The sequence below is a fragment of the Panulirus ornatus genome, chromosome 16 (genome assembly GCF_036320965.1).
Source record: "Panulirus ornatus isolate Po-2019 chromosome 16, ASM3632096v1, whole genome shotgun sequence".
NCBI lineage: Eukaryota > Metazoa > Arthropoda > Malacostraca > Decapoda > Palinuridae > Panulirus > Panulirus ornatus.
The window spans coordinates 4,843,417-4,870,627 of record NC_092239.1 but is presented as its reverse complement, the minus strand read 5'-3'; the positions used below and the strand labels follow the sequence as shown (position 1 = coordinate 4,870,627).

Here is a 27,211-nt window from a genome sequence, read left to right as displayed (position 1 = left end):
GTGGCTTTTTATTTAATAATAATTTACTTGGCATCAAGCGACGTGTAAACATAATGTATCCGGATAATGTTATCATATGCATGAGAAATAATCTTAAGATTATATCATCATATTCTCTTTAACCTCATGAATCTGTTCCTATTATGAAAATATCTAAAAGCCTTACATATCATTTAGGCATCCTGGTATACTGTGAATCAGGAATTATTCGTGTATGTACAGATAAAAGCCGAACGTAACGAAATCGAACAAATATAAAACTAAAGGCGAATTTGACAATTCTAAGTTACGCTGAAGAATTGTATAAGAACAACTTTTATAAAACGATGATATTGCTATGTACATGAAAAAAATAAGTTATTTATTTTTCCACTGAAGCAACTTTCATTCACACTATACTGCAAAAAATACTTGCGACGTCGACATTGTGCTTGATCACTTACACGATAGTAACTACACTCAATATGTATTATGTATACTGCCTAAAATTATGGTTTTAATATGCGTACCGTGATAAGACACATGAAAGTGACCATATTACCATATACTTCAGAGGACCCCAGCGCAGAAAATTTTATCTATGCCACAAGCATCTGTAAACAAGAATTATTTTCCTATCCAGGGCTAGATATACCGAGAGAGAGAGAGAGAGAGAGAGAGAGAGAGAGAGAGAGAGAGAGAGAGAGAGAGAGAGAGAGAGAGAGAGAGAGAGAGAGAGACTTAGAATTATCCTGAACGTCTGAAGAAGGCTTTGAAGTTTTTTTAGTGGGTGGTCTTGAAATAATTAACCTAGTTGATTGGTTAGTTATTTGGGCTTTAGGTCTGTTAACTCCCAGGGTGGCCGTGGCGGTCAAAATATACTTATAACCAGCATTTTTCTTAAAACACAGTATTCAGGTGTTAAGGATAATTCTATGGCCACATACACTTTCATTGATACACACATGGAGCAAGAATGCGAGGAATGGTGTATGCGAGGGAGGCACACACAAACAGGGATAAGTGGAGGCTCTTTTCCAGTGGCCACCCCCCTTGATGCGAGTTCCCTGTGGAAACATGCATCAGTGATCAAAGACTATATGGTCAGAAATACAGATAGATAGATAGGCAGATATATGGCCAAGCATACGTGGCACAGTAATCTAAAATCCTGGCCTCCACTTGGATCCCTACTTCTCCTTTCCATGTTTTTGTATCCTCACTAATTAGCATTGAAAGAAGTTATGAAATACCTCGCAGCTACTATTTTGAGACTGGCAAAGCTGGCCTTATATAATCTTAAATAAAAATTAAAACTTGCGGGATATGATGGCGGAGATACAGCGGAATTAGTCCATCCTGACTTTTTTCTATCTCTACAACATTATATTTCTCATAACAAGGACGGCAGACGCTTTTCAGAAATATATGACTTTTCAGTGCGCGTCATTCACATGCACTTTCACTGAAGGATCTTCAAGCTTCTTGCCGAGATGTATTTTCAGAAGCACATTTCTGGTGCAAGGTGGCTCGTGGTTTGTAGCTGGTCAAGAGCGTCGAGGTCTTCGAAAGGTATCCATGAGGAAATTACTATATTTCCCTTATCACTGTTTATTGCGGAGGAAGATACCATTAAACATGTACCTTTCCTTTGCGTCAAACTTTTCCAGGGAGAAAGCTCCCATGGAAAGGTTTGACGCGATTGAAAAAAAATATCCCGTAATTCTTGGTAATGAAATAATCAGTATTTTGTGGTCTCTCAGACTCCAGTAACTGATAAATACACGAGATGCTGTAGAGGTTATTGAACCCTGATAAGTACACGAGATGCTGTGGAGGTTATTGAACCGTGATAAATACACGAGATGCTGTGGATGTTATTGAACTTCACAAAAGTGACGGTGATAAAACTTTCCTCGAGTTTAGCGCGTTTAGCCGATAAGGACATAATATCGTAAGACTCGCAGAAATTCCTGCGGAAACTATTCAGCTCTTCCTTGCCTTTTTTTCTGCTTTTGAGTTTTGGCCAATTCATCGCCTACCACTTCTTAATGTATCATTATTGTGTTACCCATATTTATGTATGCCTTTTTTATTTTTCACATAATTTTAGACACTCTCACTCCGAAACTTAATGTTACGGATGATACACCAGCATCCACTCACGGATGCTCCGAATGGATAATGTGAAATAGCAACTGACATTCAATGTACACATGCATACCGTAAACATTCTTGGCATTAAAAACCATGGCCAAATGTAAATAAATGACGTCAGCCATTGACAACTAACTTAATCTCCAGCTAATGCTAAGGAAATCAGGGCTTAACGATCAGACACGTCCCTACAGCTGATCGATTTCCCTTCAATATCTCCCACATGAAAAAACCATTTGGGTTATATATATATATATATATATATATATATATATATATATATATATATATATATATATATATATATATATATATATATTGGTCAAAAGAAGGCAATGAGTTCAACTCTGTAATACTCCTTATACATAAAAGAAGACTTTAAAGTATGATAATTGATCACTGGTGGGAAAAGACGGTGCCATTCAGAGGTACAAAATGAGGTTTTGCTCTTGAGTTTATATATTTCACTGGTAGTTGGTGGGTAGGATACCATCCTAGAGGAAACGTTCAACTTATTTATTCAGAACCAAAATAACAAACTGGAAGTAAATAGAAAATTTTTGCTGGTTGAATTTTGCGATCTTTAAAATTTCTGCTCGGGAACCAATTATTACAAGCTTCATGTCAGGTTGTCACTATCTGTGATAGATAAAACAAATCTGAAGAATGAAATTTATTTGTCAATCTCGTAACATTGTTGCGTTTAGTGATTCTTACTATTTAATACTTATTCTCAGTATTCATCGATCATAAATTCTGACTGTATTATAGCAGTGTTTTAGTATAAAACAATCGATGAAAAACACATGTTTGTTCTAAAAAAAATTGTATATGAAATGGTAAGGTGGACAGAGTGACATGCACGAGAGATGGTACTTTCAGCAGTGTACCACAATTCTGTCACGTTGCTTCTTAGATAAAAAAAAAATAATTTTCCTGTGATTTGAGTATTATACGCTATACTGCTGTAGAGAGACGCTACTGACTTACACTATTCTCATTTGCTGTCTGTTAATGCTGCGGTCATTAAATATGATTCCTGTGAGAAGAAATAGAGGCGTCCACTGACCTTGCTTATGGTATGATGAAAAATGGAAACCTGAAAATTCAAATGAAAAATGAAAATTCAATTTCATGTTTATGTAACAGGGTATTAAGACTATATATTGATGGCCTTGAAGTCTTGGGCGTTGGGAGGGAGGGGAGCATGGGGGTATTTGCTCATAAATAAATACTTTCACCCGGGGAAATGCCATTGGAATGTGCGAGGCGAGAGTCAGTACGGGGTTCCTACCATCAACGCCCCTACATTAGAAATATATACACACACATACTTAAAAGAAACTTTAAAGGTGAGAACTAGAAATTGGACTGAATCGGTGCAATTTTTTGTAGTGCTTTCATATATGCTTTCGAATTGGTTTAATGTCGGACCTGGGCTCCCCTCACTGAAGCACATGCTTTTACATGGAGCCCAACACCTACTTGAATGAGCCTCTGGCCATATATTTCGCACATTTCCTCCTTCATTTTGTCATTGATTTCATGCAAGGTAACGCTTCTCTTTCAATCAATCACCATTTATTTTCATTTGGCTCTTTTTAATTCCTCATTTCCTCGGCCCAACCAAGACCTCTGTCAGTTGGAAAGTTGTAATCTAGTCAATCGATGTTCTTCAACACGTTCAGTTACTTATTATTATAATACCTCTAAATAACCTAGCAATGGACAGACCGCGCCATTGTATCGTTACCTCTTGTTTAATGACCTCCGTAGCCGTAAGTGGCCGAGGTCACTGGAATGACTTATACATCGTAGAATATTCTTTCAAATTAAAGCTATTTGTTAAAAGATCTTAATGGTGTGTGTGTGTGTGTGTGTGTGTGTGTGTGTGTTCTCCAGCTGGCGCTAAGGAAATAGTATTATCGTAGAATGTAAACAAACTTGGTGTCGGGAGTGCCACCTCTTGTGAACATTATTAGAGAGACAGAGGTCAACAGCCGAACAACACTTCTGTCCTTTGTCTCACGTTCATCCTTCAGCGGTAAATGGGAAGGCAGTAGTAGTTGAGATGACTATTACAAAATGAGCGAATCGTCCATCGGTCTTATTTTTTTTTATATAACTTGGGGCATGGTTTTAATTCAAATTTTCTTGCAGTTTTCCTTATACTCCCGTAGATGTCTCTTGTGTTCAATTATCTTTGTCAGTATAAGTAGCAGATATATCGCAGGTGTACAATGAGTTATAATGCCTGTATATAGATACAGTGGTCTTTATTATCCTGATTTTTCCATCAAATTACAGCACGGGAATTGATTAATGTAAATAATGGGTGAAACATATGTAGAGTTTGTGTGTAACACATGTAGAGTTCGTGTGTGTACAACATATATGTTAGGTCAAGAAGACAGGTCATCCTCTACCTGTGTACTTTTCTCATGTATGTTAGATCTCGTTGCCATGTCCTGGGATCTCGGATATTTCACTCAAATAATAATATATTTCTTTTATATCCCTTTGACCATAAATGTTTATTGAAGAGGTATACCTCTTTTTTATTGACATGAATCGTTTAAAAAGAATTTTTCGCAAATCGGAGTCGATTGAAATGCTCATATATTTTTTTCTTGGGTTAGGTTCTTCTGTTGGGTTTGCTCTTTTCAATATCGTACCTAAGGTAAAAAATTATATATTTTCAAAATTGATATTGCTTTTCAGAATGTACTAAGTGAAACAAATTTTTTGATATGGATTTTTTTTACTATGTCTGTGAATATCATATCCTTATGTTACACAGTAACTGTAAACAGATTTCTGTGGTTTTATCATTTACATCATTGCACATTGTCAGTAACATAGTATTAGCCAATGATCTGTTCATATCCTGTACACTGACGTCCTTGCTTGTATATCATAGGGAGGTCAAGTTATTCATGCATAAAAGACCTTGAAATATTTTAACAATGATGTCACAACTCTTAAATTTAGTTGATGATTATCATAAAGCATTGTTACTGGAAAGCACCCAAAACCAGACTTTTGCCCTTTTAATTCTTGATGTACACTTCTGTGTTTTTATAAATATTTTACTACAAGGTTACTTTGCCAAAGCACCTTCTGTGGTTATTAAGGTGTGGATGATGTAAGATTTTGGTATGTTTTTGTAGTGATGTGAAAGAGTGCATTATGCAACACCCAGAGTTTAATTACTTTAGTACATAATACATGATATAGCGCACAACTCCCTGCTTTTTATAGCAGAAATATCAAGACATTTGATGTGGATCTATTAATACCTCTGATGTCCATTCCCTTCGGGAAATCGCTCGATGGGTTGGCCTCAGCAAAAGAGTCCACTACTGGTGAACTCCAGTGTTGCTACTTAGCATGTAGTTCCTCATCCTTAACAGGGTTCTGGCAGTGTTCCCAGAGGCTACTACCTGATGTACCTACTGACTACTTCCATCTAATATGCCTATGGTACAAATTTAGTAATTGTTTGATAAATAGGTGTTTACTGTTATGTAACACTTGTATTTTGTGGTACTCATTATTCTTCTTTCCAGATGGCAGATTTCAGCTATGTTGATTATGACTATGAGTATGACCAGGAATCAGATGATGTGGACTATTTAGAATATTATGATGAGGTTAGTGTTTCTGTTAGTTCTGATTCTTTAGGAAAGTACCAGTATATCTGATAAAAAATGTTATTTTGTAAATAAAAAGAGTGTGGTTGAGAGAGCAGAAGAGGGTGTGTTGAAATGGTTTGGACGTTTTAGAGAATGAGTGAGGAAAGATTGACAAAGAGGATATATGTGTCAGAGGTGGAGGGAACAAGGAGAAGTGGGAGACCAAATTGGAGATGGAAGGATGGAGTGAAAAAGATTTTGAGCGATCAAGGCTTAAACATACAGAAGGGTAAGAGGCGTGCAATGAATAGAGTGAATTGGAACAATGTGGTATACTTGGGTTGACATGCTGTGTCCTTATTTTCCTCTGTAAATGAGATCACTGAGTCAGAGAGGATGAAATCCTCACCTGGCTTTTTATTCTGTTCCTTCTTTTGGAAAGGACTAAGGAAAGGAATGTTAAAAGTTGTTTCACCGCACAATTTGATGGCTCTTGCAATCCATACAGTTAGATATTTTATAAATCATCTGTAAAACTTGACTGTTTCCTCAAGTAAATTATTTTCTTGTATAGTTGTTATTACAAGCTTTTCAGTACTATTTGCACTTTTTTCCTGTGATATTTGCAGGATGTGTATGAACTTCCTGTTGGAGAATCATGGGAAGAAGAGGAAGAAGAAGAGGCATCCCAATTTACTGTATCAGAGTTGTATGAATACTGTGTTGTGCCTACTGTGTCTGACTCCACCCGTCACCTGTACAACTTGTTGTTATGGTCCCTTATTTTCACTCTTACAACTAGAATTGGTAAATACCTGTCCATCTGTAGACATATATGATGAATCCTTTTTTATTTTTGAAACTGAATAGTACAAGAAGAGCCGTGTGAAAATTGTCATCTCTAAACTTATTACTTAAAAACTGTACTTTAAAATACGTCTTCCATTATAATGCACATAGCTATTTGCAGCCCCTGTAAATGTACTGTTCTCTGTGAATTTGGTGGCCTGAAACCATGATTGAATAGGAGTTTAATCAAGGCCAGCTTCATGATCTTAAGAATACTTGGGCAAAAGATAAATCAGGTCTAATTTGATTGAAAGAATAAGGCCTCAGCTCCTGGAAGAAAATGATACAAGATACTTTAGTTTCCACAAGCATAACTAGAAAAGCTAGTAAAAGATTGAGAAAGAAAAAAGTAAGAAAGTTAATACTAGGAAGATGAATGCTGGATATACTGTAGAAGGTTAGGAAAAAATGAAGTTAAAGGTATAAAGCAAGCAAAAGATAGAATGGAGGAGAACAGTGGAAGAAAGTTAGAAAATTATAAGGTTTAATGCATTGGTAGTAATACAGAGACTTAATAAGAGTGAGTATCTGAAAAAGGAAGTAGAGATGGATATGGCAGAGGATTTGTATATTTTATGAATCGTCTGCAAAACGTGTTTGTTTCCTCAAGTAAATGATTTTTCCTCCCAAACAGAATTTTAACTCCTTGGAAAATACCTCAACCTGGTAAAAGGTGCTGGGGCAGAGTCAGTTCGTGATTAAGATACCCAGTTTTATTTGTCCTGCTACTTTAATGCATTTTTTTTAGTTATTAAGTTATGTTCTATTGTATTTTACATCTTTGCATACTGTCAGCAGTTAAGAGAAAGAAAGAAACAAAAGAGGGATATAGGGAATGTACTGCCCTAGTAACACTAGCCTAATTCTGTGTATACTTAATGCCTAGATAACCAGACTTATGATTTATCTATAAGATACTTTTGTTTCACTTTCTTACCTTTATGGACAGTTAGATAACACAAAGAAAGAGGGAGTGAGAGGTATGTATGGGGTTCAAAAATGAAATGATAATGTTGAAAGGATCCATGCAATGTGGATATAAGTATTGCAAGTTCAGTACATTCCTTCAGCAATAGGGTGTCCATAGATGAGATTGTGGATTACAGAGAAAACAGGGTATAAGAGAGAATAAGTTTAGTTATAGGGAAAACAGGATACAAAAGAATGTGATTAACCCACATTTGGTTGATAAGATTAGTATGTGTAGTGTTCATTGATATAAGATGTGTGGGAGGGTTATATAGGATCTTAAATCATTTGATGGTTATTTGTGAAATTCTTTTATCTTAATAATATCAAAAGTAAATTTTTTCTCTTGCAGCTGTGTCAAAAGAATACAAGCCACTTTCTATGTAATAAAAAAGAGTGCTGAAAATTCCATAATGATTATGCATAATGTAAAGAAATCCTTATCTTTTGAACTGTCAGTAAGACATGCTTTGATATCTAGATATCCTTCTGTTCAGAAAGGTTTCATTTGAATTTAAACTGCTCAAAATCATTGGGTCATATTTTTATCAACTTTTTATATTCTCAAGGAGTGAGTTTATGTACAACAAGAATAGTATTAGATACTTCAGGCTAGATATAGTCAGAATTATAAAAGTTTTAGCAGGACTGACTATGGCCTGGATATTAGTAATATTCATTCTCTAAAAGGTCTTACCAGAGAAAACTGGATTAACTTTCATTAAATGCAGAAAGTCTTAATTGGCACTACTTTGCTGTAAAAGAGCACAAGAAATATGTTGATTGCTACAGTGCTTATATCGTCATAAAAAAGAATTCCTTTAATGGTATTTATCATATTGCTATTTGATTAGCAGGAAATTACTCTCTCAGAGTTTTCATGTTACATGAATTCTCCATCCAGTTCATGGTAAACACTCTAGCAATACAACTGAATAGCATAGTTGAAATTTCATTCTTACAGCGGAGCCTTTTATGTAAAGAAAATGAATAACCATTTTAGGTGTGGTGAAGGTTTCGCACTTGATTGGGATTAAGACATCCCTCACATAGGACTTACTTCCTCATGCAGCATCAGGAAGAAAATTGGCATGATTGTAGACAAAACGATATCAATTATCTGTCCTAAGAAGCTTTATTATCTACACAGCCAGAGGCTTGATTAATTTCCCTGGGCAGTTGGGCATACCTCCTCATCACTATATTTATCTTAACTTCCTTTTGAAAGATTGATATGATATTACTTGATTGTCAAAATTTTTGGTTATTTTGTAGCTTTCTGCTAATTTTCTTACTGATATGAACCTTATAATGACAAGCTTGAACATACCTGGCAGGCTTATGGTGCCAGTCAAGTAACTGACATCATAACAATCACAGAGAAGTAACTCTGATAAGCATACGTCATTTTTGTAAAAATTGATTTAGGAAATAGTTAATCCAGCTTGAAGCTGGTGTTATGGCTGAAACAACTAGTGACAGTATGGTGGCATTACCCTTTCATAGTGCGTCCCCCTGCATGGCTTGTGCACCTGGCGTCTACTGCATGTGGTTGTGTGGTGGCCTGGGACTTGTTTGGTCTTCGTACTGGATACATGGCCTGTCTCATAGGTGTGGGGGCACTGGCTCTCGTTGTGTCTCACTTTGCTATTCAGTCTCGCCGAGGCCCCTGGACCTGTGTGGCATGTGTGGCTTTCCTCATTTTTTGGTGAGTTTTTCCCCTTATACTTCCTTGTAGTGCTAACTCCATCCTTGATATAATTCCATGATAAGAATTTTGAGGAAGAAATATAAAAGCCTCTGAAAACTTTAATGTGCTTATGTTTGTCAGTATATAGAAATGGTTTTCCCAGATGTATAAACCTATATTCATTTTAACATATATTAGGTGGATTATATATCTGTTTTTACTTTAGAATACATAAAGCTAAGATACAAGTGTGAGTACTTGGTATTGATAAATGTGTTTAGTTATTTCATAAGTACATTTTGAGTTGTAAGTATTGTATATAACTTATTATTAGCAGTTTACTACTTTTGATTTCATTCTCAGCCATGCTAAAATTGAAATACTGTCATCTGCTTCTGGAATTGACGTAGTTGTTTTCATTGCTTGCAGTGCTGTCACTGTTTGATATTCTATAGTTTTATACTTTTGATAGGCATATTTGATCCCTGTGTACCATGTAATACTTACTGTACAAGAATAATCATGTTATGGTTCCTGCAGATGTGGACTAGCTTGAATATCAATATCCATTCATGTGTTGTAAGCTATAGGTGTTCCTTCCATCTTAGTTTGATATCCAGATTGGCACTGAGAAGCTTGGTAAACTCATCAGTCTAGAGGGGGCTAACAGTGTAGAAGGGGCTGCAGTTTAACTTATCATCCAGAGTGGCACTGAGACTAAACGACCTGAAGGGGGCTGGAAACTAAAGAGACAGTAGGGGGTGGAACATGATAAGAGGCATGACTAATATGCATACATATGATCTTGGATTGGTCTAAGGTAATGAAGGAGATCTGTTGTCAACAGTGATACAAATGGTAGGGTCATCAGCATGCTACCATCAGGCAGGTGCAACCATTTGGGTATCATTTATGAGTATGAAGAAGCACAAGGTCCTGTCTTTGTGTCCTGTCAGACACCAAATGTGAGAGACTTTAAAATGGAGCCTGACTTCACTAGTGCTAGTGAGGATACCTGCAAGCCATAGATTCAGAAATTTTTGCCTTCCAGTGTGAAAGGCATCATTAATGATTGCCAAAAGCATAAGTGAAAAAAATGGAGTTGTTGTTGATAAAGTCAAGGAAGCTTATGAAGCAGTGGGAAGTAAAGGAATTCATCATATTATTAAGTTGTTGAGGGTCTTTGGAACTTATGCTGTCTGTGTCAGCCCTATATAATACATAATTTGCACACCAGAAGATGGGGGTCTAGGAGATGATAATGGGTCATAGCCCAATAAGAGATTGCAAAATTATGAGAAAGTGCAAATTTTACCGTGTGAGTGGACCTCATACGAACTATATGAGTATCTGAAAGTGCATATTTTGCAGAATGTATGTATAAATTTTCTGAAATAGTGAAGGTGACTGGAGGACACTTTTATCTCTAATGCATGTACCAATGACTTGGAAGAAATACTTAAACACAGTTTATCCCAAACTAATGATGTTAGTAGTAGTAGGTAATAATGGTAGCAGTAGTAGTTATAGTAATCATGTAGTATCTCGGGATCAGGAGGAAAGAATGCTACTCATGTATCTCCTGCACGTCATAGAAGGTAACTAAGATGGCAGGAGCCAGAGGGTTAGAAACCTTTCCCACTTAACTATTACTTTCCACAAGAGGGAACAGAGTAAGGATATGAGCAAAAGTTTTTCCTCAGGGTCTCAGTCTTCTGTTCCTGGCTCTGCTTTGCTAAAATGGGAAATGTCAAGCTTAAACCATCTTGTTTCATCTTGCTACACTTCATTACCTTATTGTACATAGTTTACTTTTACTCTCAACTTTCTTCTTGCTCACACTCTCCCAGTATTTGTCTCTAGCTTCTGAAGTTACCACCATAGTTGTGGCATGTGCAAACAGTAAAGTTACTTTAAATTGTCTTTTAAGTACTTTTGCTTCTAGCATCTTCTTCCACATAATGTCTAACACTACTGTGCTATGTGTTGTCGGTAAACAGCAGTCTGGTAGCCAGTCACAGTTTTATTTTTGAGATCCTTTCTTCAAAGAAACAAATATTGTAAGTGAATTAGAATGTGATGATGTACATTAGATTATCAAATGGAGTGCATGCCTGCCAGCCTTTAAACTTCAGAGAATGTTATCCTACTAACTGTTCAGAACGTAGAATCATAGTAAAAAGTCTTTTGCGCTAACCAATGCTGTCTACAGTATCTCCCAGGTGGCATGATGCAACTTTTGATAGGGGGCACTTGCTTAGTTCTTAACAAATCATGTAACTGAACTGCTTGATTTATATCATATTTTTTAGTATTAAACACTGAATTGTGAACCCAAAATTCATTTTAAGTGGGGAAACCCGTACATGCTATGTTTATCTCACTGAACGTCAAAACATTCTTTTGTATGTTAACTTTTCCTTATTTCTTGTAAGGTACTAGAGGCACCATTTTTCTACAGTGTCAGTTGCGGAGATTTACTCTGAGGGGGGCTGTCAGAGGTTTTTGCATTTTTTTCACAGTGATTTGTTTTGGCTATTTTGAAGTGGTGTAATTTAAGGATTTAGAACTACATTTTGTTTTGATGCACTAAAAGCTTACTAGAGGTACCAAAGTTCTCTAGAACATCACCATACTGATGATCCATGGACTTTCAGTGAGCTGACATGCACATAGGCACCACCTTAAAGCATCCACATTCCTTTTTTCACATATTGTTCTGCATACTTTGCATGAAGTGAAAAAGCTACATACCTGAGATGGTTTGCAACAGTTTTTTAGATGTGAATATACAAAGTGCAGTTTTTTAAATTTCACTGTGTAGACCAAAGACAAGGTAGAAAATAGAGCAAAAGAGTGTGTGAGGTAGAGTGATACTGTGGGGCAGTGTGCATGGAAATGTACATAAACTATGGCAGTTTGAGTGGGTATGTGTGACTACCCTGCTATATTCTGTTGATAGGTAAGGGTTGAAATTGCATGCATCCCTCCCTTGTGTTATCAATCCTTTTCATTGCTCACTATGTAACAGCTCTTATGCAGCTAACTGTACTCACTGAAGAAGGAAACTGTACACAGTGAACTTTAGTGAATGGTTAATGGTAGGTTTGTAGCTCCTGTAGGTTTTATTTCCTTTTGCTTGCCTTTTACTTCCCAGGTCAGCTGAATGTAAACAATACTTAATGAGTACTTTATAGTACTTCTTTATACCTCATGAGCCCTAGTGTTAAGAGACAGTAGTGAGTGTCACCAGAAACCTTATCCCTGTAGCCAGCCCTGATGTTAACAAGACATTCAGTGATATCAGAAAAAACCTAAGTGTGGTAGTGCTTTAAAATTAGTGATAAAGCAAGTCAAGCTTAATTTGATGTCAGAAACCAATGCCTAGTTAGTAATTAAAGTTGACATAGCCACTAAAGCCTACATTTAGTCCTAGAAATTGAGTAGGAGCTGAAAACCAGATGCCTAAGTCTAGTGTTTCTGCTGTCAAACATAGCATAATTGATTTCATGCTGCCATAAGAGAAATATCAGATCAAGCAGAGACACTTTGCCCAAGTACAAAATCCTATCTTATCTCCTAAGTCCCTTTGCCACTTCTGTCTGCTTGGAAACAGACTTACAGTTTTGCATCCACTGCAATATATTAAGATGTATGTGAATTCCATACCAAAAAATGATTGTCAGTAACAAAATGTGTAACTAGCTTTACTTTTATTTTTCATTCATACTGAGTTATGGAGACATTCATCATGACTTATCTGCCTTTATCTAATGGCATGCTGTTGTTATTTAAAAGGTGGAGTACCTAATTGGAGGGAATATGAAAATCCAGACTTGCAATTGCATTATACCTGTGAGAGTTCAAGTTGTCCAAGCATTGATATATGCTACTAACTACTGTAAGTAAAGATAACTTGCCAGAAAGCTGAGTCACTCTGCAAACAAGCTATAACTTCAGCACCATGCTCTACCCTATAGCTTCTTTTACCAAAATTTATATAATGTGGTTAGCTAAAAGGGCAGCTTTTGGCTGCATCCCAGTAGGTTTACACACTTACTGCCTAATGACTGTAACTATCTCTGTAGCAGTCCCTCATATAAAGAATATTAGTTTTGAATATAGTATTATTTCTGCACTTAGATATAGCGCAGCTTTAGAGACATGACATTGCCATCCCACCCACTCCATGTAGGAATGTGTTTTTATGTCTTATATGAATATTTTGATTATGGCTGTTAAGCTGCAATAGCTGGGTGAGGTGGAACCTTATCCAAGATGGATAATGGGAGCAACCTCCTGTTTGTTGTGTGACCTTCATTCCTGTTTAGTTATTTGTCTTTACATTAGTATATGACAGCAGATCTGAACACATAAATTCTCACTGGTTGAGTTAGGATATGAGAATTGTAGATACGGCAGAACCTACTCTGATTAAGCTGTTTAATTTCCAAGTTGTGTTCGTTCGCTACTTATTGAAGCCATTTTAGTCCTCACAAAAGTCTTTGCAGCTGTTCTGTTAAGTACAGAGAAGAATATATCATTTTCAGAACTCCTTTAGTACAGTGTGGTTATTTTACTGTATTAGAGTCTGTAAAGGATAAATTGTTATCTTGAAAATGTTGTGTGGTATTAGTTTCTTTAAGTTTATTACTTGTTGCAGTTCTTCTCCATTTAGATTTTTTAGATTTGCTCATTCCAGATCCACAAAATTTATAGTAGAAATGAAATAGATTGACACTAAGGCGCTTACCTACCTTATATCTCAAATTAACTCCATACTTCCCTTTCTGCAATTTACATGATATATTAAGTTTTACAAACCTTAACACAATATATTTCACTTGAGTTTTTTTTTTTATAATATATATCAATGCTTTGTTTAATGTTGATTAATAGTATTTATGTCCACATCAGTGAGTTGTGGTGGGCCGATCCGATAGATTGGCATAGCATAAGGGGTCCCCAGATGGTCATCTTAATGAAACTGGTGTCGTTAGGATATGATGTTGATACTGCATCTCTGCCTAATCCTCCCAACCCTCTGGAAATGGCAGGATACATTATGAACCCAGGCTCTGTCATCTTTGGACCATGGATATCCTTCAGCTCTTACTTAAAAGTTTTACAGCCAGTATCATTGGTATGTTAAGTTATATAATACACGTACCTACAGTTATATTTGATTAAGGATATGCATGATACCTCCTTAAATATAAAATCATCCAAATGAGATGGATTGGATTATTTAGAATTTTGTAATGTGATATAGGTGTTTGAATGTACTGTGATATATAGGCTTTGAATGGAATAAGTGTAGTGAATGAGAAAGGAAAGTGATATTAATGCTGAAGATTTAAAAACTTTTGCAAGATTTCATAAATGGATGAAATATTAAGGTGAGTAGATGTATATACTGCACATATTTCTGATGATATGTACAGATTATTTAGGATGTTTGGAGTTTTAATGAGTGTAATGCTTAAAGTTGTATATAGGATTGTATGAATGTGTAGTTTTGATTAGCCAGACTGCTGATTAATTGTGACATGAAGAAGACTGTTAAAAGCTAAGTTGAAGTGCTCTGAGAGATCTCTTAAAAAAGTAAAGTCCATAATGGCTGTGAAGCCTAAGATGTATGGTCTGTGTGGATGATATTACTTAGATGATTTAGTACAAGAGTTGGAGGTACTGGCTAATGCTTTCAAGAGACTGTGCCAGACAGAAAGGATTAACTTCGGTGTAAACAAAAGTGACAAGAGCTAGTTTGGAGAGAGAATATTGGGAAATTAGATGTATCTGAGTACATAGAGTATGAAAAGAGTCCTGAGACACCTAATAACCTAATCTCAGAGTATGAAAAGAGTCCTGAGACACCTAATAACCTAATCTCAGAGTATTGTTGTGTTCACTCATACTTTCATTAAATGAGCGAAAGCTACAATCTGCATCTTTTTTCCAATTATTTTTCTTATGAAATAACACTAAAGATCATGTGGTCTGTGAGACCATGCTCTTCAATAAGTAGTTGACTAACAAGATTTCATTATACCCTCTTGATATTCTTTTCTACATTTTTTTATCACATGGCACTGGCAGATAACATGTACTAATCAAGACCATCTCATGTGAAAGAAAAAAAGGAAAGAGAAAGAAACAAAATTAATCAGGGCTCCATGATTTTTGTTTCTTATGCTTGATAAACTATTAGGAATAATTCTTCATTCATTCCAATTGCATTTGATATGTTATAAAGATAGTGGCTGAATTGACCCTGTTTTATATATTTTACTTTGATTTAGAATGATTAAACATAGGGTATTTATATGATTTTGAATTATTAAAGATGGGGTATTTATGTGATTTTAGATTATTAAACATATGGTATTTGTACATGTTCTATACATAGTCTTTGATAAGGTGCAGTCCCCTCAAGATAGAAATTTATGAAGGAAAGAGTCTCTTCTGAGCCTTGCCTATAAGCTGAAAATAGACCAAATGAAGTTAAAGAGCTTTCATTTCATTGTAAGATGGATGTCACATGAAACCACACATTAGATGGCAGGCCAAATTAATAAATATGATAACCACTGAGTCACTTAGTTCTAGATTTATAGCTCATTGCAAGATAGACACGAGTCTTTTATTTTTCCAAATTCCAACTCGTTATAAAACCCCTACTCATATCCTTTTTAGAATTCATTTTGGTGGATTCTTCTCAAGTGTAAGCATAAGAGGGAGAGCAGATTTTCATAGTTTCCTATTTCTTATATAATGAATCCTGGTAATTTGATGTCTTGTTATTGTTTGTGGACCAGCCTCGTAGAGTGAACTACATTGATTGATTTTGGTACTAGGTCCAAGAAACAGTAAACAACTAGTCCTTGTTAAGTATTTGTTTTTTTCTAGCTCTAGTCACAGGTACATGTATGAGTTGTATCAACTGAGCAAAGCCTTCTTATGCATTTTTATTTATGTTTGCTGACATGGTGTGGGCAACTAAATGCCTTAATCAATGCCATCTTATAATCACACACACACACCTAAAGTTTATCATTCTCATCCTTTAATTCATTTATAATTCTTTTACCTTGAGTTTCAAAATGCTTATGATCCTGTTGTACATTTTTTTTTCTAGCTGACCTAGTGATATTTTTATTCTAAAGATCAGTGTCCATATCTTGGTTTCTTTACTTTAGCTTAGTTTAGGCCTAATGATAACGTTCTTTAAATCAAACTTCAGTGTGAATATGACTATAATATAGACTCACAAAACTTCTTTCCTATACTGTTCTCTCACAGTACCATTAAAGTGGTTACAACTAAGCTCAGGTACAGTCACAGATCAAATGATTTAAAAATTCTGAATTGTTTCTAGTTAGTAGTTTGTTAAGAAGAGAATAATTACCTTGTAGCAAGGAAGAACAATTGATTTTTCGTTTTTGAATTATACTTCTCTGATATTTTCTGTCATAATCTCCTGATGTCCCATAATCATATTTGTGATTTCTATTTATTTGATAATGAATACATTAGAATGATGAAGAAAATATCATTATTAAAAGATTACCGGTAACTCTTACAACTGAAATTATTGCCAGTTCTCTAAGATGACCACCCCAACTCACTTTCAGTTTTCAGGTATATCCTAATGAGACCCAGGTAATTATTACCACAAAGGTATATCACTTCAGGGGTCACCAATTCCATCTCTTCCTATTATTATCATCCCATAGGCTTCTTGAAGCTGTAATCTTTGTCTTTTAAAGAACAAAAGCTGGTCTTGAATTATCATGATCCACATAATGATGTGTGTGTGTGTGTGTGTTATGAAGAAAAGGATGAATTGTGGTGTGTGAAGACTTGAATATACATGAGTAGAATTTTATTGTTGACAGAATCTCTGGCTGATCCCCGTCATCCTCCTTCGCTTGGCAGCTGGTGTGATATTTCTCCTTTTGTCCACCTGCTTTACTTCATTAGTTCCTGATTCATCTAATAGGTAACACAGCATTAAAGTTTTAAGTATATAAATAAGAATTTTTTTTTGAAATAATATATTCTCAAAAATTTGATTTATGTCTATCACATGCCTCATGTACATCTCATGCATGTAACAACTTTGCTGTGTTCAAGCAAATAAATGAATTTTATAAGGCCTGGTTAGTTCTTAATGGACATACCAAATTGATTTGATAAACACAACTGCCCTCCCAACTCACTCTTAAACATCATCACACCAGACATATACCTGTCTGAAACTACACTTGCCAGACATGCACAAATTTCTCTTTCTCATTTGCATTCTGGACACCACCTATCTCTCCTAAATTACAAACACCATTTGCAGGATATGTTAAGTCCAAGAGGCAGTTAGATCCTCCATCAGCTCTCCTGCAAAGTACTGTGGCTCAGTTGCAGTCAAAGCAGTTACAGATATCTTCAAGCACTCTTGACTACACAACAAAATACCAGACATCTGGAAGCTTTCATCATATCACTAATGATAAGACCCTTCAAATTACCTTTATTACTTTCATCTTTATTTTACAAACTGTTGAAAACTGATTGACAACATAATCAAGAAAATTAGTCCACTCTCACCAATCACTTCATTATCACACTACACACAGACCAAATTATGTATCCTCAATGTCTTGCTCTTTTTCTTCCATTGAAGAATTCAGTACCCATCTATTTTATCTCTGACAGCTTAACCCTTTCTATGTGCATTTGACTTTTGGAGCCTTCTTTGGTGCATGAAAAATAGCAAAATAATTTTTTGATGGTTTAAGCAAAGTTTCACAAAAAATATATAACCAGCTTGCTGTTTTCTTAAGAATTAAGATAATCATTCCAACCTTGTATGAAATATGTCATCTTTCAGATTTTGTAATTTTCGTTATATGATTAGGTGTAGAAGAGCTATCAGAACTATTCTCCTTTTTTATTAATTAGGACTTAGGTATTTGCAGTATAGTATAAACACATTGCTTATCAGATTAGCAAGTCATAAGTAAGGGCAATGGGTGTGGTTGGGGCATGGCAGTGGGTGGTATGGGCAGTGATGAATTCCACAGATGCTGTGACACACCCATCTAGTGTGGTCAGTACCAGGTTACTGATGCCTCTAGGCAGCACCAATGGCTTGTGCTTTGATTGGGTCACCATGTATGACCAACCTACAGTGCATGCAGAACTCAACTTGAGTTGGAACAGAATCATGAAGAGTGGCACCCTACTGCACTTGCCCCAGTTAAGGACAATAGTGCTAAAGTAATTAATCTTATAGCGTAATCTGTGTTCATGAGTTTGTAGAATTTTGTAGACCTTAGTGCACAAATGAAATAGTTATATTGTATTAAAAGAGATAAGAGAGTGCATGATATACAGTCTCCAAGATTTTAATTCACCTGGTATTGATGTTTATATCATTCACAGACTCGGTATCCAATTTGTCATGAGTGATCTCCATCATTTGGTGTTCTGCATTGAAATTCATTTACAATATTTGTTGATAATGCTCATCATATTTTGCTGTAAATGAAAAATCTTAGATTCTGTTTTGCAGAGATTTTTAGTGAATATCATATGTGGAGACTTAACATTATCCATTTTGCTATAAAGTTGGAAATGATCACAAGCAGTGAAGAGAATTCCACCTTTTGAGATTAGTCAGGATAACTATATAGATATCTTTCTTGTATTACCTGTTATAGTTTGTTTTTCAAGAGTGAAAGGAATACCACATGTGATATCGAATGTGCTTTAAGGTTCAGATTGTATAGGTAATCCTCTTTTGAGGATAGGTTTCCCTAATCCCAAATAAAGAGTAGAGTGCCCATTAGTGGATTACTAAACCCCTCATCATGTCTCCTTTCGTCTGCTCATTAGAACGTGCATTGCAAAAATTAACTAATGATTTTAGCTTCGGAAACTAATTTAACCTTTTTTTTTCACAGGTGGGGAATAGCATACAGAGAAGCTCTGTCTTTTCGATCTAGCCACTATTTTGTGTCTTATTTAAGTGAAGCATCTGCTCTTCTTGCTGGCCTGAATGTAGGAAGAGTTGCCAGACCAGAGTTTATCGAGATTCCACGCTCTCTTGTTGAAGTGGTAATAAATTGGAACATACCAATGCATCATTGGCTGAAGACTTGTAAGTTGATTCATCTGCTGGATACATACCAAAAAACATTCATATTTTTTATAACATTTTGAATGTAATTATGACATTTGTTTGCATTTTCTTACAAGAAAAACTTTCCTCCTCAGATGTGTTCAAGACAGCACGAAGTCACCTTGGCAACTTCTGGGCCTTGCTATTTACTTACAGTATGTCAGCTCTCTTCCATGGCCTCAACTTCCAACTGGCAGCTGTTCTTCTGTCATTGGGATTTTACACTTACATAGAACACTCACTGCGAGTCAAGTTAGCAAATGCATTCGATGCTTGCATACTAGCGAGGCCATGTGCAAATAACTGTGCTCATAAACATAAAGGTATGCAAGTCATATGTGAAAGAATAGATTTTCATCTCTTGAAACTCTTGTGTGTTTAACTCAAGTGTGTTTAACTGCAAACATGTAGAGATACTTAAAGATGACAGCATGAATAGTTACATTTGCATTTATACATGCATATGGGAAATTGGAGAAGTTACTTCAGTGGTCATATGAATGGCTCACAAAGCTTAATCTACATAAGTGTAATGACAGTGTGGATGTGTTTGAAATGAAATGTTTGAAGACAATATGTGGCGTGAGATGGTTTGATAACGTAAGTAATGAAAGGGTAAGAGAGATGTGTGGTAATAAAAAGAGTGTGGTGGAGAGAGCAGAAGAGGGTGTTTTGAAATGATTTGGTCGCATGGAAAGAATGAGTGAGGAAAGATTGACAAAAGAGGATACATGTGTCAGAGGTGGAGGGAACGAGGAGAAGTGGGAGACCAAATTGGAGGTGAAAGGATGGAGTGAGAAAGATTTTGAGTGATCGGGGCCTGAACATGCAGGAGGGTGAAAGGCGTGCAAGGAATAGAGTGAATTGGAACGATGTGGTATACCGGGGTCGACATGCTGTCAATGGATTGAACCAGGGCATGTGAAGCGTCTGGGGTAAACCATGGAAAGTTCTGTGGGGCCTGGATGTGGAAAGGGAGCTGTGGTTTCGGTGCATTATTACATAACAGCTAGAGACTGAGTGTGAACGAATGGGGCCTTTGTTGGTTTTTTCCTAGCGCTACCTCGCACACATGAGGGGGTAGGGTGTTGTTATTCCATGTGTGGCGGGGTGGCGATGGGAATGAATAAAGGCAGACAGTATGAATTATGTACATGGGTATATATGTATATGTCTGTGTGTGTATATATATGTATACATTGAGATGTATAGGTATGTATATGTCCTGTGTGTGGACGTGTATGTATATACATGTGTGTGTGGGTGGGTTGGACCATCCTTTCGTCTGTTTCCTTGCGCTGCCTTGCTAATGCGGGAGACAGCGACACAGCAAATAAAATAAAAATGAATAAGTATATATATGTATATTATTTTTTAAATTGTACTTGATTGCCATTTCCCACATCAGCAAGGTAGCACCAGGAGACAGACAAAGAATGGCACATCCACTCATTTACACATATATATATACATAAATGCCCATACATGCACATATACATATCAGCGTATACACAGACATATACATATATACACATGTTTCCTGTGGGACAGGATAGCACCAAGAATGGATGAAGGCAAGTAAGATGAATATACTTGCTTGCCTTCATCCATTCTTAGCTCTACCCTGCCCCACAGGAAACAGCATTGCTACCCCCTGGTTCAGTGAGGTAGTGTCAGGAGAACTGACCAAAAAGGCCACATTTGTTCACACTTAGTCTCTAGCTGTCATGTGTAATGCATCAAAACCACAGCTCCTTATCCACATCCAGGCCCCACAGACCTTTCCATTGTTTACCCCAGATGTTTCACATACCCTGTATAAGTCCATTGACAGCACTTTGACCCCTGTCCTTATGGTGTCAGAAAAACTGGTAAATAGACTTCGACAGAAAATGGGCTAAATGTTTTTCAGAGTATGCAGCAAATATGACCATTGCACATTAATTGCAGCTTTACATCACTGTTACATTTCGTAATATAAAAAATCCTTAAAAAAGAGTAAGAGAATTAACAGCTTGAACCTTCATGCAATTCTCATTAAGTAATCAGAATTAGCAAGTGGCATGGAGTAGTGAAAGTACTCTGCAAAGTTTTAGCCCATCACTTAAGAGACATGGAGGTAAGTTTGGTCAAACATTCTTTTTGCAATGTGGTTTATGAGGGAGGATAAATGCACTAAATTGAAGTACTCACAGAGTTCATACACAAATGACTTTTGCCTGTTAACCTCCCTGATTAAAGCAATAGGTAACATAATACTTGAAGTTTCTTTAGTCTTCTTCTGTTCAAGAGATTTGAGAGGAATTTTCTTTCAATTCAAGGATAGAATTTTTTTCTGTTTGGCCTTTCTTTCTAAGTACCTTTTCCATAATTAGCAGGTGAATTAACTTAAAGTTGTGGGCTTACTTTAGGCTGTAGGTTTTCTCCTTGGCAGTTTTTAACTTCTTAGAATCATAAGCTTTGATTAGACATAAGATTATCTCAGTGTTTATTAGTATTAATTACCCTGTGGTTTTTGTTTACTGATTGTTGAATATAGATGACCCTTAGTTGTCTAAGAGATCAAAGCATGCAAACAATAGAGAATGGGCAGCTGGAACAAGATGTGATATCCACCTTCTATTTTAGTGGGTTATGAATTTAGGTAGACAGACTCAGTAGAAAACCTTTGTGATACTGTAAGTATACACATGCCTTGATATGGTAAAGATGAGTAAAATGCATCATTAGCAGAGATTGTAATGAAAGACCTGAATCTATCATTTTTCTCATTTCTGAACTCATTGATAACAATGAAAACTTTACCTTCATACTTTACCAATATTCCCTCCTTTGCAGCCTGGTCATTGTTTAGTTTATCAACAAATGTGGCGTTTGGTGTGTTGACAGTGTTCCACCTGGCCTATTTGGGCATCATGTTTGACTCTTCGTCTCATCAGCAAGAATCTGGATACAGCATGAGTCATACACTGAGTAAATGGTCAGGTTTGAGTTATGCCAGCCATTGGGTCATCTTTGTTTGTTATGTTATGTATTCTGTGATATAATAGTGTTATATGTGCGTTGTAGAATTTTTGTAGTGAAAAGATGACATATATTTATACATTTTATATCGTTTTTGCAAATGGAGATTTCATAAAATGTGAAACTTTAAGTTTTACTTCATTTAAGTTTTAAAGAGACAGTGCACTATGTATGTATTTATATGTTTGAATTACAACGTTTTTGTTATGATTTATATTTTTATAATAACAAAGAAGCAGTAAAAGAATATATTTTCACGGAATTGTTGAATGTGATTGTATATCACATTTTGAATGTGATTGTTAAGATTTCACTTGATAGAGACTATAGTCTTTATGAATAAGTGCAAAACCTTATTATTACACCCCTGAATAGCATCTGTAAATCTAAGGAGGGCATTTCTTGTTAAATACCACTGAATTGAACATGTTCACCCTCAGATGTTCTAGTCTATCAGTTGTTAAAATACTGTACCATCCTTCCCAATATTATTAGTTTTGTAACTGAACTGCACAAAGGGTTAAAAGTGAATTTTGCTTAATATTACAGGTATGAATTACAATAAATGAGGGTATCACACCTTTAGACAAAGGGATGAATGTGCATAAAATGAATTAAAAGAATATAAGGAAAAATTTGTTACATAAAAACTCATTGTTCATCAGGATTAACTTTAAGAGTTAAGATCATCAGATAGCAGATATTTAATATCCAAAAAGCATTTGAATAAACATTATACCTTACATACATTAGCCCTCAATTAAAATGCCATTAGTTACCTTTTGAGCAGCTACAGATTTTTCTTGAAAACACCAAAGAAAGAAATCCCACCAAATGTGTGTATAATGATATATATATTAATTTAAATATTATTATACTTAATCGTCTTCCCATGTCAGCAAGGTAGTGCCAGAAAACAGGTTATGAATGGTCCATCCACTCATATACAGATATACATACACCTACACAGACATATACATATGTATACATATGTACATATTCATGCTTGCTTTCGCCCATTCCTGGCACTACCCTGCCCCACAGGAAACAGCATCCTGCTTCAGCGAGGTTGCACCAGGAAAACAGACAAAAAAGACCATACTCATTCACACCCAGCCTCCAGCTGTTATGTGCAACACACAAAAAAATGTATAAATATATATATATATATATATATATATATATATATATATATATATATTATCCCTGGGGATAGGGGAGCAAGAATACTTCCCACGTATTCCCTGCGTGTCGTAGAAGGCGACTAAAAGGGGAGGGAGCGGGGGGCTGGAAATCCTCCCCTCTCGTTTTTTTTTTAATTTTCCAAAAGAAGGAACAGACAATTGGGCCAGGTGAGGGTAGTCCCTCAAAGGCTCAGTCCTCTGTTCTTAACGCTACCTCGCTAATGCGGGAAATGGCGAATAGTTTGAAAGAAAAAGAAAATATATATATATATATATATATATATATATATATATATATATATATATATATATATATGTTTTTTTTTTTTTTTTATACTTTGTCGCTGTCTCCCGCGTTTGCAAGGTAGCGCAAGGAAACAGACGAAAGAAATAGCCCAACCCCCCCCATACACATGTATATACATACGTCCACACACGCAAATATACATACCTACACAGCTTTCCATGGTTTACCCCAGACGCTTCACATGCCTTGATTCAATCCACTGACAGCACGTCAACCCCGGTATACCACATATATATGTATATATATATATTTTTTTTTTTCATACATAATCGCCATTTCCTGTATTAGCAAGGTAGCGTTAAGAACAGAGGAATGAGCCTTAGAGGGAATATCCTCACTTGGGACCCTTTTCTGTTCTTCCTTTTGGAGAATTAAAAAGAATTGGGAGGGAAGGATTCCCAGCCCCCTGCTGCCATATGTATATGGGGGGATGCTATTTCCTGTGTGGTGGAATAACGAGAGGAATGGATGAAGGCAAGCAAGTATGAATATGTACTTGTGTATATATGCATATGTCTGTATATGTATATGTATGTATATGTGCGTGTATGGGCATTTATGTATATATATATGTGCATATGAGTGGATGGGCCATTCTTCGTCTGTTCCCTGGCACTACCTCGCTGATGCGGGAAACAGCGATTAAGTATGATAATGAATAATGAAAAATTATATATATATATATATATATATATATATATATATATATATATATATATATTCCCTCTAAGGCCCAGTTCTCTGTTCTTAACGTTACCTCGCTAACGCGGGAAATGGCAAATAGTATGGAAAAAAAAAAAAAAATATATATATATATATATATATATATATATATATATATATATATATATATATATATCATAATACAGTAATTCACTTTAATTGTAGGGTAAATAGACTTTCTAAAAACTAGGTGTATAATTAGCATAGTTGTTTGTCTTGATGATATTGCTTTTGCCTAAGTTCTTTATAATGAAAGTTAAGATAAAGGATCTAGGTGAAAGAATGCTTTAATAATGTCAAAATAAATCTACTGATTTTATATTAACATAATTGAATAGATGAGTCAAGAATCAAAAGTACTCTTGTGACACAAGTATGGCTGCCTACAGTTTCACTATATTGGGCAGAAATTTATAATCATTTAGTATTTTCAACTTGTATTTTTCCCTAATTAAACTTTACATATAAAGCAGAAGTACATTACAAATATTACAAAATTTGATGGTGTGTCTATCATATCATTATTCTGGTTCAAACTTCTCTTGCTGTCTTTTGTGCTTCAGGGTATGTGAGCCCTTGTGTACAATCACTGAAAGTTGTTTCCCTTCCCTTGCAGTAATAACTGACAATGAACACTTAGTCATCATAAACAAAGGACTTGAAGTGCTTAGTATACCTGTTAAGTAGCTTTCTTATGAACAGAAGTGATTTAGCCACATGAGCACTTGCACTTGTTTGGAATGTATCATACGAATTAGTATTAATGGTTTGAAACTTCTTTCATTGATATAGAGACCTAAAAGGGGAAAAGACTTATGTCACTGACTGTACATGATCATCAGATAATGTTTGAAAAACATTCACAATTGGAACAGCAATTAGCTGGAATTGACAGCATGGAAATGTATGATCAGCTGGATTTGTACTTTGTTTTGCCAGTATAACTTATTACTCTGTTTCATCATAATATGATTTTTCAAAAATCATTTGCTGTGTATGTGCAGGCATGTTCCATGAAGACCTTTCTCTTTTTACAAAATATTATCGTATGATACTGGTAAGTAATATAAACAAATGTTAGTTATGGTTTTTAAAAATTCTCATTGGTTGTAGATCATCAGCTGTTACTACCTGGACCTCATGAATTTTACAGGCTTACTTCATTACCCTGCAACTCACCATTCTCTGGCCTTTTGACCATGAAGCTTACTTGTCACTTATTTTGGGTCATCCTTTACTGTCAAAGGTTAAAGGGAGCCAGTTTTGTATTGTTATCTCTGTAACTCCACTCTTGATCAAATACAGTGGTTTACTGAAGAAACATTACCATATTATAGACCTCTGTAGTGTAGCTTTTAGTGTTACTGACCATGACATATTTACGGGCTGCCTTGGGTCAAGCCCACCCAGGTTCAAATCTTGGTTGTGGTATTCAATCCATGGTCAACCCATCTGTTCATCCTCTCCTAGGGGCTGGATTCCTGGCTTAGGAATGGATGAAGGCAGCAAGTATGAATATGTACATGTATATATATGTATATGCCTGTGTATGTATATGTATGTACATGTTGAAATATATATGTATGTATATTTGCATGTATGGGCTTTTATGTATATATATCTGTTTGTTGGTGGTTGGGCCATCCTTCGTCTGCTTCCTTGCACTACCATGCTGACGTGGGAAACAGCGATTAAGTAGAATAGCAAAAATAATAAGATATACTATTTATTTATTTATTATACTTTGTCAAAGTCTCTCGCATTAGCGAGGTAGCGCAAGGAAAGAGACGAAAGAATGGCCCAACCCACTCACATGCACATGTATCTACATACATGCTCCCACACACACACATACATACACACACACGCACATATATATATATATATTTTTTATTTTGCTTTTGCTTTGTTGCTGTCTCCCGCGTTAGTGAGGTAGCGCAAGGAAACAGACGAAAGAATGGCCCAACCTACCCACATACACATGTATATACATACACGTCCACACACGCAAATATACATACCTATACATCTCAACATATACATATATATACACAAACAGACATATACATATATACACATGTACATAATTCATACTGTCTGCCTTTATTCATTCCCATCGCCACCTCGCCACACGAAATAACTACCCCCTCCCCCCGCATGTGCGCGAGGTAGCACTAGGAAAAGACAACAAAGGCCACATTCGTTCACACTCAGTCTCTAGCTGTCATGTATAATGCTTAATACCCTTATGGAGCAGCAGACATACCTTTGCTAATTTTCTAACTATTATTCAGAAAGTAAAAACTCAAGGTGACCAGCCTGTCACTCTTATTCTGCCAGTGATCTTTAAGAATATATGAGCAATTAGTCTCATCATATATTTGGAGTAGTCTTTTGAAACTTTCAAGGATGATTGCAGATAAGAGCTGTAAAGGTAACGTATCATATGTATGTTATTTGAGTAAATATATGAAGATGAAAAATTTTGAAATTTTAAATATTTAGTTACGACCA

General features: G+C 35.8%; 1 protein-coding gene across 2 annotated transcripts; it reads left to right on the top strand.

Moving 5' to 3' along the window:
* Positions 1-3,282: 3,282 nt before the first annotated feature.
* On the top strand, positions 3,283-23,308 carry por (Protein-serine O-palmitoleoyltransferase por). Of its 2 annotated transcripts, none has more exons than XM_071671116.1 (9): positions 3,283-3,488; positions 5,706-5,789; positions 6,401-6,578; positions 9,096-9,297; positions 14,197-14,422; positions 17,178-17,281; positions 19,242-19,438; positions 19,555-19,782; positions 22,298-23,308. In XM_071671116.1, exons 1-9 carry the CDS (start codon positions 3,306-3,308, stop codon positions 22,504-22,506), a joined length of 1,611 nt encoding a protein of 536 aa, XP_071527217.1. In that variant the 5' UTR covers positions 3,283-3,305; the 3' UTR covers positions 22,507-23,308. The 2 variants fall into 2 exon arrangements, with proteins under 2 accessions (XP_071527217.1, XP_071527219.1); XM_071671118.1 differs by lacking the exon at positions 3,283-3,488 and adding an exon at positions 4,030-4,180.
* The last annotated feature ends 3,903 nt before the right edge of the window (positions 23,309-27,211 follow it).

Bases quoted from the DNA above. Each gene is read 5' to 3' on its own strand.
- por (XM_071671116.1), top strand. From the start codon at position 3,306: ATGGCCTTGAAGTCTTGGGCGTTGGGAGGGAGGGGAGCATGGGGGTAT. The intron at 6,579-9,095 runs GTAAATACCTGT...ACCCTTTCATAG, and splicing joins CACTCTTACAACTAGAATTG to TGCGTCCCCCTGCATGGCTT. The intron at 9,298-14,196 runs GTGAGTTTTTCC...TGTCCACATCAG, and splicing joins GTGGCTTTCCTCATTTTTTG to TGAGTTGTGGTGGGCCGATC.